At 44.0% G+C, this 20637-nt stretch overlaps 1 protein-coding gene across 1 annotated transcript in view; it reads right to left on the reverse strand.

Moving 5' to 3' along the window:
• The window catches only part of LOC147035186 (sodium-dependent neutral amino acid transporter B(0)AT2-like), a 138153-nt gene extending 122158 nt beyond the window's left edge, over positions 1-15995 (reverse strand). Inside the window, exons 1-3 of the mRNA XM_085895057.1 lie at positions 15514-15995; positions 14374-14531; positions 14087-14213 (exon numbers count right to left, since the gene is read on the reverse strand). Of these exons, the coding sequence (XP_085751183.1) occupies positions 14087-14213; positions 14374-14531; positions 15514-15790 (562 nt within the window). The 5' untranslated portion in view covers positions 15791-15995. The remainder of the gene's footprint in view (positions 1-14086; positions 14214-14373; positions 14532-15513) is intronic.
• Positions 15996-20637: the final 4642 nt, after the last annotated feature.

The following is a 20637-nucleotide window of genomic DNA, read 5'->3' on the forward strand; positions in this document are numbered from 1 at the left end:
AGATAATAACCGAGATCTTCACATCGATTGATGAAGCGGTTCAAGAGAAAGATTTTTTTTTTAAGATTTTCATTCAAACCAATATGGCGACCGGACCATGTGACCTATGAGTTATTCGTGAACCCCCTGGTATCCCTTAGGATTGGGGAACACGTGGGTGAAGTTTCAATCTCTCATGCTGTTCTGTAGAAGATTTTAAAATGGTTGTTCTTCAAAAAAATAATACCTGCCAAACTATGTGACCTATGACATCATAGGTGGAGAACTTTTTGTTCCTCATAGATAGGCAATCATACCTGTAAAGTTTCATCTCAATCTGTTCAGCCATTCTAGGAGAAGAAGATTTTTGAATGTTTTTATGTTAAAGAAAAATATGTCTGCCGGACTATGTCCCCGTGCCTACTAGATCATAATTGTGAAGTTTCATGCCGATTGATGAAGCACTTCAAGAGAAATAATTTTTCAAATATGTATATTCAATACAATATGGCTGCCAGACCATGTGACCTATGAATTATTTGTGAACAACCTGGTATCCCCAAGGATTGGGTAACATGTGGGTGAAGTTTCCCCTCGATCTGTCAAGACGTTCTGGAGAGGTTATTTTTAAAGGTTTGAGGGTGAATACAATATTGCTGTCAAAGCATGTAACCTATGATGTCATGGTTGGAGAACTTTGGGCTAATCATGGATAGGTGATCATATCTGTAAAGTTTTGCCTTCATCTGTTCAACCATTTTGGAGAAGAAAAATTTTGAGGGTTTTATGTTAAAAACAATATGGCTGCCAAACCATGTGACAGATGGCATCATCAATTGTTTTCCCCCCAATTAAAATTTATCCCTGAATGACCTCCAAAAATGTTCATGCTGATTGGATAAAGCATTTGACGTATGCAATTTTGATGTCACAACGAAGCCTCCTATGACGTCCTCAAAAAAAAAAAAATCACCCTTGTTTCCCACGGCAAGTACTTCACATGTGCCAAGTTTCAATTTTTTCCATCATATGGTTTCAGAGATACAGAGGTCCAAAGTTTTTTTCTTATTTTCAACATGGCTGCCACACCACGTGACATACAGCATCATGATTATCTTACAAACATTCTACATGAGTGGTCGCACATACAGTGAAACTTTTGTGTCAATTGGACAAGCGGTTGCAGAGAAAACAGAAAATTAGCATGGACATATGTATGTGTGTACGGACAACCTGAAAACATAATTACACCGGCGACTTTATCACCGGAGGATAAAGCGTTCGACATAAGCAATTCCTCAATTCCTCTATTCCTCAATTCCTCAATTCCACATATGCATAAAAGCACTCCTCCATTCAACATTCAGCACCAGCACGTGACCGGAAATGAGCGGTCGTATCGTAATAAAAACTGGACACGTGCTGAGGCTCGGGTTCTATTGGCTTGAGGAAGCCAGCTGTGAAGCAGGTGAAATGTTGCCAGAGACTGGGTCTACTCTTGCTTATTGTTCAATGTAGCGGAGTCGACCGAGTTTACTTTTGGTTGGAAGTTCCTTTTTTAAAAATAAATAAATAAATAAAATGTATGTACAAATAAATGCTGTTTAAACATATATGCAAATACTAGAGGGGTATGCTTACACATCGTCGTGTAAGCATACGAACCATGCTTCCCCATTGTCTTGGGTCGCTTAGAGTGCCTATAAGAAAGTCTACACCCCCTTTCAAAATTTTCACCTTTTGTTGCCTTATAACTTGGATTTGCATTAAATCAGACTTTTTCCACCTTTCTTTACACATCGTAATTGGCAACTTCCAAGTGAAAAACAAATTCCACAAACTTCAGAAAATTTATTTTAAAATATAAAACTAGAATATTTTGGTTGGATAAGTGTCCACCCTCCTGAGTTAATACTTGGTGGAAGCACCTTTGATGGGAATTACAGCTGTGAGTCTGTTGTGATACGTTTCCACCAACTTTGCACACTTGGATTGGGCAATATTTTTCAATTCTTCTGGACAATACTGTTCAAGCTCAGTCAAGTTGCATGGAGAGTGTTGATGGATAGCAATCTTCAAGTCATGCCACAGATTATCGATTGGATTGAGGTCGAAGCTCTGACTGGGCCACTCAAGTACATTTATGTTTTTGTTCCTGAGCCACTCCAGTGCAGCTTTGGCTGTGTGCTTCAGGTCGTTGTTATGCTGAAAGTTGAACTTCCATCACAATTTCAGCTTTCTTGCAGAGGGAAGCAGGTTTTCCTCTCAGATTTTTCTGTATTTTTCTTCATTAATTTTCCCTTCTATCCTGGCAAGTGCCCCAATCCCTGCTGATGAGAAACATTCCCATCGCATGATTCTGCCACCACCATGCTTCACAGACGGGATGGTGTTCTTTGGGTGATGTGCTGTGTTGGGTTGGTGCCAAACACAACGTTTTGCATTTCGGCCAAAATGTTCCATCTTGGTTTCGTCAGACCACAAAACCTCTTGCCACACGGCTTCAGAATCTCCAGATTGTTTTTTTTACTCATCTCAAATGGGACTCAACGTGAGCTTTTTTGAGTAATGGCTTTCTTCTTGCCACCCTTCTGCACAGGCCAGATTTATGGAGTGCTTGGGATATTGTTGTCACATGCAAACATTGACCAGTCTTTGCCATAAATGGCTGTAGCTCTTTCAAAGTCACCCATGGCCTCTTGGTAGTCTCTCTGATCAGTCTCCTCCTGGCTTAGCCATCCTGTTCAGAGGGCCGCCGTGATCTGGGCAGCGTCTTGGTGGTGCATACGCCTTCCACCTCTTAATGATTGTTTTGGCTGTGCTCCAAGGGATATCCAAGGCCTTTGAAATATTTTTAAACCCATCTCCTGATCTGTGCATTTCCACAACTTTATCCCATAGGTCTTTTGAAAGCTCCTTAGTGCTCATCGTTGAGTCCGTGCTGTAAAACACACTATCCAGCAGAGGAAACCGACAGGAACAGCTGATTTTATTTTGAAATAATCAGAATCACCACAATATAACACAGGTGGAGGCCAATTAACTTGGTTTGTGATTTTGAAGATGATTGGTTACACCTGACCGAATTCACAATTGCTAACATAACAGGGTGGACATGTATTCAAGCAATGCATTCTAGTTTTGTATTTATATTTAATTTTCTGAAATTTGTAATGGCTTTGGAGATGAGATTTGAAATGTGGCTTTCCCAGGAAATGTCATTGCAGATAGTGAGATCCAGAAGCTTGAAAGAAAGGACTTCTTCCAGAGGATTGCTGAGAAAGTTGATTGAGGGGGGGGGTGGGTGTTCTAAACGGTCATTATGAAGAGACATAGTGAGAGTGTGAGATTTGTCCAGATTGAAAGACATGTTCCATGTGTTGGACCAGTTTGTGATTTTATCCAGATCAGCAGTGAGCAAAGAATCTGTTGCTTGCCAGTCTGAGGGATGACTGATGGTATGGCAGAGGGTGGAGTCATCAGCAAAGATATATAGAGGATTTTCCAGAGTCGGAGAGATCATTGATGAAAACCAGAAAAAGAACAGGGCCCAGAACGCTACTTTGAGGAACACCAGCCTGGACAGGAAGGGGAGGGGGGGATGAAAGAACTCCATTTAGGGCCACACGGTGACTGCGAAAGGAGAGGAAGTCTGCGAGCCATGAGTGGACATGGCCTGGGATACCATAGGAAGAGAGTTTGGTATCAGGGCAGGGTGCCAGACTTTGTCAAAACCTCGCCTCCAAAGCCAGTCACCGACTAGGAATCCTCCATCGTGCAAAGTCCTTCCTCGGCCCTCCTGAGCTCCTGACCACTTACAAAGCTTTTGTCCGTAGGCTGACGGAGTACTGCTCTCCCCTCTGGGCTGGTGCTCCTGCCTCCCACCTTTCTCGGCTTCACGCTGTAGAAACCAAGGGCATATCGGATCATCAGCATCTCCCGCAATGAGGCTGAGTCTTTGGGCCTCTCACTCAATCACCGCAGGTTTGTCGGTGGTCGTTCTCTCTTCTCCCATCTCCCTCCAGCCTTGCCCCCCCCCCGCTCTCTGTGCGATTTGTCCCCACCACATTTCCACAGGGCGCTCAAGGTCCGCCAACAACCCCCTTCTGGTAAAACTACCAAAATCACGAATCACTGCTCACCTTCACTCTTTCATTCCTCTTTTTCCTCACCTTTGGAAGAAACTCCATAACTCTATTCTTTCGCATTCTTCCCTCCAGGCTTTCAAAACAGCTGTTCACCACCACCTCTTATCATCCCCCATCCAAATCCTCGATCTTTTCTGCCCCCGATAATCCACCCAAGACCACTTCCTTCAAATTCCCTGCTTTCCTTCCTGAAAGTCCCTGTAATGTCTTTCTTCTATTCCCCATTTTCCCTGTCCCATCACTCCCCCTTCCACAGATCTCCTAATGTGTCTGTTCCCCACTGTTTTGTCCCTCCCACTTCCGCCCCTCATCTCATGAACCCTTGCTGTGCATTGTGTGTTTGCTCTCATACGAGCCTCGACAAGGTATACAAAAAAAAAACCACGTGATGTGTCTAGGCATACGGCTCGGATTTCCTGTCTGGCATTGAGGCCTCCCATCCATTGTTGGCAGAGCAGAAGCAACATGGCCAGGGTAGAGTGACCTGGTCTGAAACCAAATTGATGATCAGAAATCAAGCCATTGGAGAAGAGGAAGGATTTGATGTCTGAAGGGATGATTGATTCCATAACCTCGCTGATGATTGGGAGAAGGTTGATTGGTCTGTAGTTGTAGGGATCTGATTTTGCACCTTTTTTGTGTAGGGAAGTGATGTTTGCTGATTTCCAAGCAGATGGCCTTGAGCAAATGAGAGGGTGAATAGGACAGAGAGACGGTGAGCAAGAGCAGAAGAGCAGGCTTTGAGGACACGTGGGCTGATGCCGTTTGGACCGGTTGCAGAATCTGAGTCAAGGTTTGACAGCAAGCTCTCCACCTTGTCAGGAGAAAAGGACAGAGAGTCCAGTGACAGTTGGGTGTGATTGGGTAAGGTGGGTAGAGAAAGTGGTGGGTTTTGGACACAAGGTTTAGCTGCAAACACAGAGTTTAGGCATTCAGCCTTTTCATGTGCAGTATCCGCAGTGCGGCCATTTGAGGAAAGGGAGGAGATGGAGAGGGAACACACAACAGAAACAGATTTGATTAGATGCCACCAGGATTTTGAGGAGGGAGAGAGGTTTGAAAGTTCAGACTTTAGCTTAGAAAGATGTTGTTTTCTGGCTCTCCTGAGGGTAGATACACACTTGTTCCGAGCTTTATGGAAGGAACTGAGATTTCCCTCAGTTGGTTTTGCTTTCCATGAGTCAAAGGCAAGTTGTTTCAGGACAACTGCCTCACCACAAGCTTCAATGAACCAAGGATAGGAGGAAGGGTAGGACAACTGAAGACGAGAGGGGATAAATCTGTGCATGAGGGAGAGCAAGTTTCTTTGAAAAAATTCCCAGGATGAGTTGATGTTGGAGAAAGTAGCAATAGAATACCAGTTTATAAGTTTGAGGGCTGCTTGTAGACCCTGCCAGTCGGCTTGAGTGAAATGCCATACTCGACGGCGATGAGGTGGTTCTCTGATAATAGCCAGAGAGATGTCCACTTTGACAAGGATGTGGTCAGAAGAACCGATTTAAGTGGAGGAAGAGCAGCAGATAGTCAGGGAAATTTGTCAAAATCAGATCCAGAAGAGATGGAGTACCATTGGTTGAGATCTGGGTCGGGAAGTTGACCGATTGAGTCAGTCCCAATGAGTCGCAGAAAGCTTTTGCTGAGGTGCCATGGCAGGTGAGAGAGGTACCCACACCTCGCCAACTGGCATGATGACAATTTTTACATCATGATGACATGATGACAATATTAACAACAAAAACGATCTTATAATGCTTCATCTTCCTCTCTCACACATGTGGTACTCTTTACTGTTTCACAATGCACTACTCTTCTGCTATTTTAACAGACTGCTCTCATTTCGACCTCTCCTTCATTCCTTGCCTAAAAAATCCAACTATTACAGCGTTTCTTCTCTCTATTCTCTGAATTCGCCTTCATTGCATCCATCAAGAATTGTGTTAAATCGCATCTCTGACCTAAAACTTTTAAAAACCACAGTTTGCCATGGATGTTAGCTTTCCATCAACCATTCTTTTTTTCCAACTTCAGTGCCAACTCACCCCCTCACCCCTCACTCTCACTCTCAAAGCAACCATCCCACTCTTCTCCCTCCAAACCTCCCTCTCACCTCTCTCAAAAATTCCCCCTCACCTTTCTCCCACCTTTCATCCCCCTCACTCAGCCTTCTCAAAGTTGCCCCCCTCTCATCCACCAAGCTGCCTCCCTCCACTGCCCTCTCACCTCCATCTCTTCACTCCACCTCCTCAAATCCTCAACTGCCTTCTTCCTTGTCTCTTGTCCCCGCTCTCCCCCAGCACCACAGAGCCTTTTCTCCTCCTCTTTCGCCCCCCTCCCCTCGCTATTCTGCAATACCCCACACTCTTTCAACAACACTCCTTACCTCCCCCCTCGTCCCTTGTCCTACCCTCCCCCTCCACCCCCTGCACCCAAAGCCTCCTCCCCTACCTCTTCATTAAAAGTGTGGACCTCAATATCCGGGGCCTTCGCTCAAACCTTTCAGATCTTTCCATACAGGTTGCCACTGACAAACCAGACATTATCTGCCAAACAGAAACTTTCCTCTCCCAAGACGTGTCTGACTCCCAAGTATCTCTCCCCGGTTACTCCCTCTTATGGTATGACAGACCTGAGCCTCGTCCTGGTGGAGGTGTTGCTCTCTTCATCAAAGACTCTATTCCTCACTCTCCATGCACTGCTCTCACTCCCCCACACCCCCAGGAATACTCTGGCTTCGGCTTCCCCTCCACTCCCACCTCATGTTTATATGTGTACTGTACCGTCCACCGAACAGTGATGACTCCATCTACACCTCACTATCTGAAAACATGGACCATCTTCTATCTTCTCATCCAAACTCTCTCTTCCTCTTATGTGGTGACTTCAATTGTCATCACGCCAGTTGGCTAGGTGTGGGTACCTCTCTCACCTGCCATGGCACCTCAGCAAAAGCTTTCTGCGACTCATTGGGACTGACTCAATCGGTCAACTTCCCGACCTGGATCTCAACGAATGGTACTCCATCTCTTCTGGATCTGATTTTGACAAATTTCCCTGACAATAGCTGCTGCTCTTCCTTCGCTCCAATTGGTTCTTCTGACCACGTCCTTGTTAAAGTGGACATCTCTCTGGCTGTTATCAGAGAACCACCTCACTGCCGTCGAGTCTGGCATTTCACTCAAGCCGACTGGCAGGGTCTCCGAGCAGCCATCAAACTTACAGACTGGTCTCCTATCACTACTTTCTCAAACATCAACTCATCCTGGGAATTCTTTCAAAGAAACTTGCTCTGCCTCATGCACAGATTTATCCCCTCTCATGTTCAGTTGTCCTACCCTTCCTCCCGTCCTTGGTTTACTGAAGCTTGTGGCTAGGCAGTTGTCCTGAAACAACTTGCCTTTATGGAAAGCAAACCCAACTGAGGGCAATCTTAGTTCTTTCCACAAAGCTCGGAACAAGTGTGTATCTACCCTCAGGAGAGCCAAAAAACAACATCTTTCTCATCTCAAGTCTGAACTCTCAAACCTCTCTCCCTCCTCAAAATCCTGGTGGCGTTTAATCAAATCTGTTTCTGGTGTATGTTCCCCCTCCATCCCCTCCCTTACCTCAAATGGCCGCACTGCTGATTCCACACGTGATAAAGCTGAATGTCTAAACTCGGTGTTTGCAGCTAAATATTGTGTCCTAAACCCATCATTATCTCTACCCACTTTACCCAGTCGCACCCAACTGTCCCTGGACTCTGTATCTTTTTCTTCTGACAAGGTGGAGAGCTTGCTTTCAAACCTCGAGTCAGATTCTGCAACCGGTCCAGACGGCATCAACCCACGTGTCCTCAAAGCCTGCTCTTCTGCTCTTGCTCACCCTCTCTCTGTTCTATTCACCCTCTCATTTGCCCAAGGTCATCTGCCATCTGCTTGGAAATCTGCTAACATCACTGCCCTGCATAAAAAGGTGCGAAAACAGATCCCTGTAACTACAGACCAATCAGCCTTCTCCCAATCATCAGCAAGGTTATGGAATCCATCATCACTTCAGACATGAAATCCTTCCTCTTCTCCAATGGCTTGATTTCCAATCATCAATTTGGTTTCAGACAAGGTCACTCTACCCTGGATATGCTGCTTCTGCTCTCCCATCAATGGATGGAGGTCCTCAATGCCAGACAGGAAATCCGAGCCGTATCCCTGGACATATCACATGCTTTTGACACAGTCTGGCACCCTGCACTACTCACCAAACTCTCTTCCCATGGTATTCAAGGCCATCTCCACTCATGGCTCGCAGACTTCCTCTCCTGTCGCAGTCAACGTGTGGCCCTAAATGGAGTTCTTTCATCCCCTCTTCCTGTGCAGGCTGGAGTTCCTCAAGGTAGCGTTCTGGGTCCTGTTCTTTTTCTGGTTTTCATCAATGATCTCTCGGACTCTCTGGAAAATCCTCTATTTCTCTTTGCCGACGACTCCACCCTATGCCGTACCATCTGTCATCCCTCAGACCGGCAAGCAGCAGCTTCTTCGCTCACTGCAGATCTGGATAAAATCACAAACTGGTCCAACACGTGGAACATGTCTTTCAATCCAGACAAATCTCACACTCACTATGTCTCGTCGAAAGGACCATTTAGAAAACCCCCCCATCCACTTTCTCAACAATCCTCTGGAAGAAGTCTTTTCTTTCAAGCTTCTGGGTCTCACTATCTGCCATGACCTTTCCTGGGAAAGTCACATTTCCAACCTCGCCTCAAAAGCCAGTCGCCAACTGGGAATCCTCCGTCGTGCAAAGTCCTTCCTCGGCCCTCTTGAGCTCCTGACCACTTACAAAGCTTTTGTCCGTAGCCTGATGGAGTACTGCTCTCCCCTCTGGGCTGGTGCTCCTGCCTCCCACCTTTCTCGGCTTCATGCTGTCAAAACCAGGGCATTTAAGATCATCGGCATCTCCCGCAATGAAGCTGAGTCTTTGGGCCTCTCACTCAATCACCGCAGGTTGGTCGGTGGTCTTTCTGTCTTCTACCGACTCCTCTCCAGCCTTGCCCCCCTGCTCTCTCTGCGATTTGTCCCCACCACATTTCCACAGGGCGCTCAAGGTCCGCCAACAACCCCCTTCTGGTAAAACTACCAAAATTACGAATCACTGCTCATCTTCACTCTTTCATTCCTCTTTTTTCCCGCCTTTGGAATAAACTTCCTCACTCTATTCTTTCCCATTCTTCCCTCCAGGCTTTCAAAACAGCTGTTCACCACCATCTCTTATCTTCCCTCATCCAAATCCTCGATCTTTTCTACCCCCGATAATCCACCCAAGCCCACTTCCTTCAATTCACCTGCTTTCATTCCTGAAAGTCCCTGTAATGTCCATCTTCTCTTCGCCATGTTCCCCGTCCCATCCCCATCCCTCTCCCTTCCACAGTTCACCTAATGTGTCTGTTCCCCACTGTTTTGTCCCTTCCACTCCCGCCCCTCTTGTCTCATGCCTCCTTGCTGTGAGTTGTGTGTTAGCTCACATACGAGCCTCGACCAAGGTATACAAAAAAAAAAAAATTGAAGTCACCACATATGAGGAAGAGAGAGTTTGGATGAGAAGATCGAAGTTGGTCCATGTTTTCAGATAGTGAGGTGTAGATAGAGTCATCACTGTTAGGTGGATTGTACAGTACACATATTAACATGAAGTGGGAGTGGAGGGGAAGCCATATCCAGAGGTATTCCTGGGGGTTTGGGGGAGTGAGGGTAGTTCAAGGAGAATGAGGAATAGAGTCTTTGATGAAGAGGGCAACTCCTCCACCAGGGCGAGGCTCAGGTCTGTCAAACTGGAGGAGGGAGTAACCAGGGAGAGATACTTGGGAGTCAGACCCGTCTTGGGGGAGGAAAGCTTCTGTTTGGCAGATTATGTCTGGTTTGTCAGTGGCAACCTTTATGGAAAAATCTGAAAGGTTTGAGCGAAGGCCCCAGATATTTGAGGTCCATACTTTTTATGACTAGGTAGGGGAGGAGTCTTTGGGTGCAGGGGGTGGGGGGAGAGGGGGGGTAGGACATGAGTTAGAGGTGGGAGGTAAGGAGTGTTGTTGAAAGAGTGTGGGGGAGTGGGCCAAATGAGGAGGAGAAAAGGCTCTGTGGTGCTGGGGGAGAGGGGGGACAAGAGAGGGGGCAGAAGGCAGTTGAGGATTTGAGGAGGTGGAGTGAAGAGATGGAGGTGAGAGGGCAGTGGAAGGAGGAAGCTTTGTGGATGGGAGTGCGGGCAACTTTGGGAAGGATGAGTGAGGGGGGATGAATCATGGGAGAAAGGTGAGGGGGGAGTTTTTGAGAGAGGTGAGAGGGAGGCTTGGAGGGAGAAGAGTGGGATGGTTGCTTTGAGAGTTAGGGGTGAGAGGAGTGAGTTGGCACTGAAGTTGGAAAAAAAGAATGGTTGTTGGAAAGCGAACGTTCATGGCAAACTGTTTTTTTTTTTTTTAAGTTTTAGGTCAGTTATGCCATTAAACACATTTCTTGAGGGATGCAATAAAGGCAAATTCAGAGAATGGAGAGAAGAAACGCTGTAACAGTTGGAATTTTTACGCAAGGTATGAAGGAAAGGTCGAATTGAGAGCAGTCTGTTTAAATCACAGAAGAGAAGTGCATTCTGATACAGTAAAGAGTACCACACGTGTGAAAGAGCAAGATGAAGCATTATTCGAGGTCGTTTTTGTTATTATTATTAATGTTTGAGAGAGTTTTCAACAGATTAGGTCATGGAAGTGTTGTAGAAAAATCGAGGAAGAAGAGGAGGAAGGAGAAAAAGAAGGAGAAAAAGAAGGAGAAAGAAGAAAAAGAAGAAAAAGCAGAAAAAGAAGAAGAAGAAGAAGAATAATCAGAGAAAGGTAGCGTTTTTTTATTTTTTTATTTAACATAAGAAATAGAGTGATTCGGTGGGAGGGATGGGGGACGTTAAGAAAGTGGGAAAGACAGAAATTGAAGATAATGACGAGTAAAAACAAATAAACACGATCGTACAACTTGGGGAACAAAGCGTAGGCCTCAAGCCTCAAGGATAGGCCTCAAGCACACAGTAAGACAAATTCGATGAAATTTCACAAAATAGCATGATTTTTGAAACAAAACCGAACTAGGAACAAACAGTAACATGTAGGTGAGAAAATAAACAGTTAAAACAGGACAGATAAGGACCGGAATCTTAACTTTGAGATCGTCAGCAGGGAGCCCCCAAGGAGACCTGCCAATGCTCCAAACCCAGAACCGGAACGAGATTGCCCTCAGTTGGGTTTAATATCAGATCTTTAATATCAGTCAGTGAATCAGTCAGTCAGTCGGTGGTTAAAAAGATATGTATATATATATATATATATATATATATATATATATATATATATATATATATATATATATATATATATATATATATATATATATATATACATATACATATACATATACATATACATATATATATATATATATATATATATATATATATATATATATATATATATATATATATATATATGAATAAAAGACCCACCCACATCTCTCACCTGTGAACAGAGGGAATAGCCAATCAGCTCTCACCAAATCAACTCAATGCAGGTAGCTAGGATTATATAAATAATTAACACCTCCTACACTCCTTCCTCGAGCTGAAGCTGCTGCAGAAAGCAACCCAAGAAGGCCGACACAAGTTAAGCCCTTTGCTGTTTCAAACCCTTCCCATAGTTCCTCCAGAGCTGTAAAGACATTCACAAACAGTACCACAAATGAGAATCCCAATGCTACACCACACCCTTCAGCTGCCAGACCAGTTTCATCGCTTGTTCGTGAATCAGCGATAGCGTCGACAGCAATGCATACCAATGAGGCCCTCAAGCATGTTCCACGTGCAAGTGTCAAAAGCAGTCAATATATAAATGAAAAACGAAGACCCACCCACACCTCTCACCTGTGAATGGAGGGAATAAACAATTAGCCAGGTGTGATTTTCCCCCTTTATATGCACTTTCAATCCTTAAATCTACTTTCAAGCCATCAATCCATCTCTCAATCCATCTTTTAATCCTACAATCCATCCTTTCTTCCATTTCAATCCCTTACTCTTTTGTTTCTAGGGCTTAGTGGTCACAGCATAATCAACCATCAAGTTTACAGTTTTCCAATTTCTTCCTGCATGTTATGCATTTCAGCACACTATAAAACAACGTTTCTCACACATGTACAGTGTATGACCTCCACAAGCACTTCGGCAAGAATGTCGTCTCTTGAGAAACCCAACTCCGGGAACATCATCTTCTGAGAAACCCAACTCCGGGAACATTATCTTCTGAGAAACCCAACTCCGGGAACATCATCTTCTGAGAAACCCAACTCCGGGAACATCATCTTCTGAGAAACCCAACTCCGGGAACATCATCTTCTGAGAAACCCAACTCCGGGAACATCGTCTTCTGAGAAACCCAACTCCGGGAACATCGTCTTCTGAGAAACCCAACTCCGGGAACATCGTCTTCTGAGAAACCCAACTCCGGGAACATAGTCTTCTGAGAAACCCAACTCCAGCAACATCGTCGTTTTCCACGAAACACCTCCACAACTTCAACACCATGGTGAGCATGGACAATGAGGATGTCCCACGCAAGGTCAAAAAGCACATAGCGACACTTGATCCCTTGAACTCCACCTCCCATGAACCCTGCTCCCCTGAAATCATGCCTGGCCCAGGAAGTCTAAAACGCAAGTGACTGAAGGTGTTTGCTGCTGTTGGTGTGCACTGGTGATCTCATCAGAAGGAAAGCTGCCTGCCTGTTTGTGCTGAGGGACCTGACTAAGCTTGGAAAGCTACACTGAGCTGGGATAAGTGTGCAAGAGTGCTGAGCTTGGACAAGCTGCGCTGAGCTGATATGAGTTGCGCTGTCCCGAGACTGGCGGCACGGGGAGAGGTCTTCAGTGCACTTCAGCTCAATACTGACTTATACAATCTTTTCTTGCTGTCTCTACAAACCGCTGATTGTCTAATTTGGATGCATAACGAGAATCAACGATAAAGAAAAAGCAATCAACAATTTACCTCTTGACCCATCAGGGTGAAGCACTCATTCGCACCGCACATCCTTCCTCGAATCTTCCGTCATTACGATACTACACCTCCCGACATCGCATGGAGACCCCACTCATCCTCTTTTCCTACCCTCCATATTGAGATCGACACAGGCCAGCCCTATCTGTGTCAGCTGAGCCAGGGGCCAAAGCCAAGCTCCATTCTACTTCTTATCTGTTCATCTCTTTCTAATCTATGTTCTTACGGTTGAATGATGGTGCCTATCCTGTATCAATGTAATAAGAATGTCTTAAAGGGAAATATATGCATGCTCGGGGTAAGTCTGCTCTTTTGTGTCTTTGCCTGCTTGCCATATGTGCTCATTGATTTCCCAATTGTAAATACGTGCTGCTCCTTCATTGCAAAGAAATGCTTGCTGTTTTGTTTGGTAAGTATCTTTCAAATTTGCCCGATTGTCTTTTCCTCATTGGTTCGACAATATTGGTTCATTGGTTCATTCATACTTGAAAGATAGACGGGAAGTTCTGTCCCATTGATGTGCTTGAACGGATAGCCGACTCCCACCCACGGTTTCATTTGGCCATATGTAATAAGTCGACAGGGTGCGGAGTCGAGAGCACGGTTCCCTACTTAAAGTAACCAAACCACCGGTAAGGTAACGCAATTACTAAGAGCGAGGATTCAGCTTGGCTTGGTGGCTTCAACTGGTGTCTGCAGTCGCCAAGTAACCCATTGGGTCGCTGAGTTACCTGTGGCTGATGGCTTCAGAGTCGGAGGTCGAGCCGTGGGTCCGAGAGACCCCCCTCGTGATAGTCCCTCACACCGAACCGATAACAAAACAGATTTTATATTTACATACACACACCACAAATTATTTAATCAGACATTGTGTCGGTACTTGCTTTGATTATGACAATACTTACCAGTGACCGTCGCATTTTGAAAGACTGGACATGTGGCCCAGGGTAATGGAGACTGGAACGAGTTAAAGAAGTAGAAAAAGCTCCAGCAAATGATGACATTGTAATACATCGCCACATAGTAGCACACCTGTGTAAAAAAAAAGTTAATGTGACCATATCAAAGAGGGACAAAACTGGGTAACTCGTTCAGCAAAAGGATGGAACTTCAAAGCAAAAGTTATTCGAATATTATTCAAGCAATTCAATCAGGTCATTCTTAAGAACTGGGCAGAGTGTGCATTACTTGCCAAGCAGCTCGTATAACCAATTCCTCCCAGCTTGCTGCTGATGTAAGTCCACACGCCAACACTGCCTCGACGCATCCTTTGCCCGACTCCAAGCTCGAGAAAAAATAATGGAATTCCAACAACCAGAAGTAGGATGAAATATGGAATCAGGTATGCACCTGCACACAGCAAGATTCCACAGCATTATTTGTGCCCAAGCAAAATTTGAACGGTGTGTGTGTATGTATATATATATATATATATATATATATATATATATATATATATATATATATATATATATATATATATATATATATATATATATATCTCTTCTTCTTCTTCTTTCGGCTGCTCCCGTTAGGGGTCGCCACAGCGGATCATCCGTATGATCCGCATAGTGATTTGGCACATGTTTTACGCCGGATGCCCTTCCTGACGCAACCCTGGTCGCCTCTTACGACACATGGATATGGTACACCTATTTTAACCGGGGTATACACCGGCCCAGTATACTGGTACTCATTTCGCCGACCTCGGAAGGATGACAGGCTGAGTCTAACCCCTGGTGTATTAATTCAGTGGCCCAACGGGGCTTGAACTCAGGACCTTTTGGATCCCAAGCCGCTGCCCGAACCACTGCGCCAACACCAGGCTATATATATATATATATATATATATATATATCTATATATATATATATATCTATCTATATATATATATATATATATCTATCTATATATATATATATATATATATCTATATATATATATATCTATCTATATATATATATCTATCTATATATATATATCTATCTATATATATATATCTATCTATATATATATATATATATATATATATATATATCTATCTATATATATATATATATATATATATATATATATCTATCTATATATATATATATATATATATATATATATATATATATATATATATATATAGATATATATATATATATATATATATATATATATATATATATATATATATATATATATATATATATATATATATATGTTGTCATGACAAGTTATGGTATGACATATTAGGACTACATGCACGCTGGCGGGTCAACGATGACACAGCAGCACATCGGCACAAACACCAGACGCAGCAAAGGTATAGAAATTACAGACGCACCTCCACCATTCTTTTGGCACAAGTATGGAAAACGCCACACGTTGCCAAGTCCAACGGAGAAGCCTATCTGCGCAAGAATGTACTGCAACTTGTTTCCCCACGCGGGTCGTCCTTCGTCCTTGTCCAGGTCCTCGTCGCGGTCGTGGATGATGCGTCGGGTCTCTGCACGCCTCTCATTCTTCCCAAAACCCTCCGGTTGCAACTCATTTGCCAGGAGATCCGTCACCGACTCGGTTACGTCCGTGTCCCGCGCTGATGCCTTTCTGGGTTTGTGCATCGTGTGCAAGCTGCAGCAGGTGCCCACCGGACGAGCAGGTCGTCTGGATGCGGGACACTATGTGCTTCCAGCTGGGCAGTGTGCCAGGCAGGTCACGTGGAAGAATAAAATATAAATAAATTGGACTGCTCAGGAGCAAGGACCACAACACAGTGCAGGCTTTTCTGATATTCTCAGGACAAGACTGCTGTGGGCTCGACGTTGCTTGGCGTCACACCGGTGCGCGGGCGGGTATTGGGGGGGGGGAGGGGGCAATAGGAATGATGCACAAGCCGCGCCCATGACGCCCTTATGCGCCACGTGCCTCGCACTTCACATCTGAGCGATGCCTCCGTAGGTTTAACAAATAATACGACAGAGAGAAGTCAATGATTGTGACGCTCGTCTTGGAATTGCCTGTACAATCATCCGGCTGCTTGTGTACCTGGAAAGTTGGGGTCTGATGGAAAAAAAAACAAGAAGCATAAAACATGGTGTCCGAGGCAGCCACAAATTTGCCTTCTGTCGTTATATAGATTGTATCTTCATCACGTCGGCACCACACAGTGTCCCATCTTTACGCATTCCTGAACCGAAGTGATGATGTGCACCCTTTTGTGGATATTTGGATTTACAGAGGAGCGAAGAAGCACCGTGAAACGAAATCAGCCTCTCATGTGGACGAATAATTATTATTTCATGAAGTTTCCATGCGGAGCGCATGGATGGACTTACTCGACTTGGCAATTTGAAGTTCCAAGAAAAATTGGCAACGTCGTTTAATGATGATGTTATGCGAAGTACTTGGAGTATGAATCGAGGATAAAGTGCAATGTGTGTCATAAAACGATATGTACTGAACTAAACAACCTCCAGCTCGGCTCGTCATCATAGATACGCAACATCGAGCTGACTTGTGCACGTGTGAAAAGCAAAAGGATGAATAAGAATGATAAATATTTCAATTTGTTAACCGGTTTTCTCTGCTGTCCTCTCGTAGCAGGAAACAACCCTCATGTACGGACGGGGTCCGATGTGACGCGCAATTTATCATTCGTTTTTACGTGTTGTCAGATGTTTTGCAAAATTTGTAAATAATTCAAGTTGTCAATAATTTTGTGGATCTCAAGTAGAGAGGTGTTCCTCGGTGTTCCTACGACTGAGTGCAATTTAAAAAAAAAAATGAATTTACAGGTTATTCATCGATGTGTGTGCCGTCATTAGAAGGACGTTAAGCCAGAGGACATGTCTGGAGCATTTGTTTTGGTAGACGTTAAATATCCCACGGTGTCTTTCGTCAACAGTAGAATGAGGACAATCTACACCTGTTTGGGATGAAACCTACACCTCTATCCTGGGTGCCAGTTCTCTTTAACATTTTTCCTCCTGATATACAGAGACAAAACAACTGCCCGAGATTACCTCTGAACTTAAACCCAAATCTCTCCAATCCCCACACACGAAGACCTTCATGATATACACAGAACCCAATTGAAAACCCTCAAGCCTTTCTGGACCACCACATGTAACCTGGTTAACACCGATGGCAAGGAGCAGTGGTGACAGTGGTGGGAATGCACTATGACTATGGTGCCCAATAGCTCGCTCATCTCTGACCTGAAAAAGGACACCCCACCCCCCACGCCTCTCCCCGGTTTTGATCTGAGAAGGAAGCAATAGTGCAAGTTCCATTGCATTAGCTCTTTGTAGACTCCTACAACACACCATGTGTACAGATGGAAAATGCGAGAAGAGAGAAAAGAGAGAGCTCTGCATGCACTTGTGGCAATTCTGATCAGAAATTCACATAATGTGGTTGAGGAATGCACACAGAGGCAGTTCTGGGGGATGTTCAAAAAAATGCACAATGTTCCCGATGAAGCCATTAAATGGCTCTTAAGCTTGGATTTAGAGTTTCATTTGAGGCAGGCAATATCCCCCTCCCTTCATCGCAATGGAGGGGGGAGGGGTTACACTGGATACCACCAACACTTCTGCAAAATTTGGTAGAGATCGGGTCAGCCCTGTTTCTATCCCACGCATGCGAAGTGAAAAGCAAGGTTAAGCAATTCATTGATTTCTGTTTGTCTCACCATCCACCCATCCGTCCATACACAAGCATCAGTTTGTTGTCGAGGAACAACTCTATTTCAATTGAATGTCATATTTTGAACACGAACCAAAAAACGAACCTGTAGTTTTTCAGTACTTTGGCTCTGAATTCATATCAATTATGCATGCACAGAGCGTAGTGAGATAATATTCTTACAGGTGTGAAAAATGGTTGGGGGATTGAATTCAGTGAGCTGAAATATAAATCCTCTTCTAATTTCAAGTCGATCAGATGAAAATTGGGGATTTTAGAAATCTCACCTTGAAGTTGTTGACCTTTGTCCAATGTTGACCTTTTGACCTCAGAAACAGTAAGCTTCTTCCTTATGACAAACTCTACCATGTGGTGGTGAAGCTTCGTGAAAATCAGTTTAAAATTGTAACCTGTAGGCGATTGACAGACAAACAAACAGACAGACAGACAGACAGAATAACCAAATCTACTGACCAATATACTTGAAAAATCTTCGATTTTGTAAGTAACAGACAGACAGAAAAGGGTGAAAACACCATCCTTCACCAATTGATGACGTCATCGGTCACAAGATTCGGCAGCCTTATATTATGATTTTTTTTAACCTTCAAAAATCTTATCTTCAAAAAAAAAAATCCATGAGAGGAAAAAAGGTTCACCCATATGACATCATAGGTCACATGGTTTGGCAGCCATAATGGATTTACCCTAAAACCGATAAAAAAATCTTCTCCAGAATGGCTGGACAGATCGAGGGGAAACATAACACAAATGTTCCACAAGCCTTGGGGATACCAGGGTATTCACGAATAGTTGATAAATCACATGGTCTGGCAGCCATATTGGATTGAGTGAAAATCTACAAAATATTATTTCTCTTTAATCGCTTTGTCAATTGAAGAGAAACGTCACAATTATGATCTAGTAGTGGTGGGGAATACATGTTTTAAATTTAAACCTGATTGGACACATGGTCTGGCAGCCAGAATTATATATTTTTTTGAATGCAGCTGACTTGGCTGTGTCTGTAGGGGTTTGAGGGTAGAGGAGTAGCAGCTGAAATGTGAATCCTGTCAAGATTCCTCCTGATGACTTCATCTTTGCTTTATGCTTGTTCTGGTTCCTTCTGATGACTCCAATGCAGGACTGTACCTATTTGGTCTTCCATTTGATTGGAATTGAATTTCTTTTAATCCCATTCTAAATTCGATTAAATAATAATAAACGTCATGGGTCAGGGTCAGGGTCAGGTGTCCGATCAAAGCGGGGGTTGCATCAAAGCGGAACATCTTGGTTCCCAGTCATCACTGCCAGCTGTTATAAAGTGGCAGTTCTACTTATGTCTCTTATTAATGACAAAACACACCAGCACACAAACACCACACAAAACAAGTCCTGGTGAGGGTCTGCAATCTTTGATTGCTCTTTTTCTTGTTTCAATCGAACTATATTCTGAACACTACATGGGGTAAGGTGTTCCAGGAACTTTCTAGTTTTCTTAGCTTTTTAGATGTGCATACATATAGCAAATTGCTACACTAGTCTTGCCCCAAAGAGGTTGCAAGACAATTGTAATGTGCCCCTATCTGGCTGGTTATGTGTCCACATCTATATATTTTAGCTTAAAAATAAATAAATAAATAGTAATTTTTAAAAACATTCTCTGCAACTGGATGTCCAATCAATGTGATACTTTAAACATATGAGGAACTCACCATGGATAATATTTGATGATAACACTGACATCATAGGTCAAATGGTATGGTAGCCACATTGTATTAAAGAGGGGAAAAATTGGACTTTTCCTTGAAACCGCTCAACAAAATAAATTAAAACTCAGCATATGTGAACAACTCCCCAGGGGGTGTATTGGGCGATAACAGTGACCTCATCAATGAAGTGTTATTTCCATCCTTATCGAAGGGTATATATGGTTGAATCGAAATCCTAATCAGAAAAATCTTATAAACTTCATGCGTAAATCTGATCTACGCCCAGATGCGAGTGAATAATTAAATTATGATGTCACCAGTCACAGAGTCTGGTGGCCATATTGAATTGAAAATAAAAAGGTAAAAAATATTATTCTCCAGAACTGCTTAACAGATCGAAGTATTCATGAACACCATTGAATTCCCAAGGTCAGGTCAGGTATGGGAGCATGTGTCGGAGGAGCATGTCACTGCGTTCACTTTCCACCAGTACTCCAGGGGACTCTGTCTTGCCATCCCCCAGGTAGATGCCTGGCACATCCCCATCTCCTTGAGATGCTGATCAACCTGCTGCAACCACGAGGCAGGGGATCAGCTCATTGGCCTCCTCCACTCACGAGGCTTTTTCGCAGAGGATCTGTTGAGCAGGATCAGTGTCAGGAAAATGAGCCACATGTCCATACATCCGCAGTTGACACTCACGGACTATGCAGGTATCAAATCTCATTTTAGTCTCTCTCAGCAACCGCTCATTGGATAAAAAGTCCGAACAACAATGGCCAAGGATTCTCCGAAGAGACCTGGTACCAAAGGAATTAAGTCTCCGTCTCAGATCCTTGGTCAGAGTCCAAGTCTCACATCCATTAGCAAGAATGGAAGCACCAAGGACCTGAAGACTCGACTTTCGGGCTCCCGCACAGGAACAGGCAGCGCCACACCCCATGATCCAGTGGATCCATGACTCCCCAGGCCCAACCAAGATGTCTGTTCACCTCTGGCTCACAGACAGCAGAGACATGAATATCACTGCCAAGGTAAATGAATCTCTCCGTGACCTCAACATCCTCACC

The sequence above is a fragment of the Eptatretus burgeri genome, chromosome 1 (genome assembly GCF_056783735.1).
Source record: "Eptatretus burgeri isolate ZD-2024b chromosome 1, Ebu_testis_v1, whole genome shotgun sequence".
NCBI classification, from domain to species: Eukaryota; Metazoa; Chordata; class Myxini; order Myxiniformes; family Myxinidae; genus Eptatretus; species Eptatretus burgeri.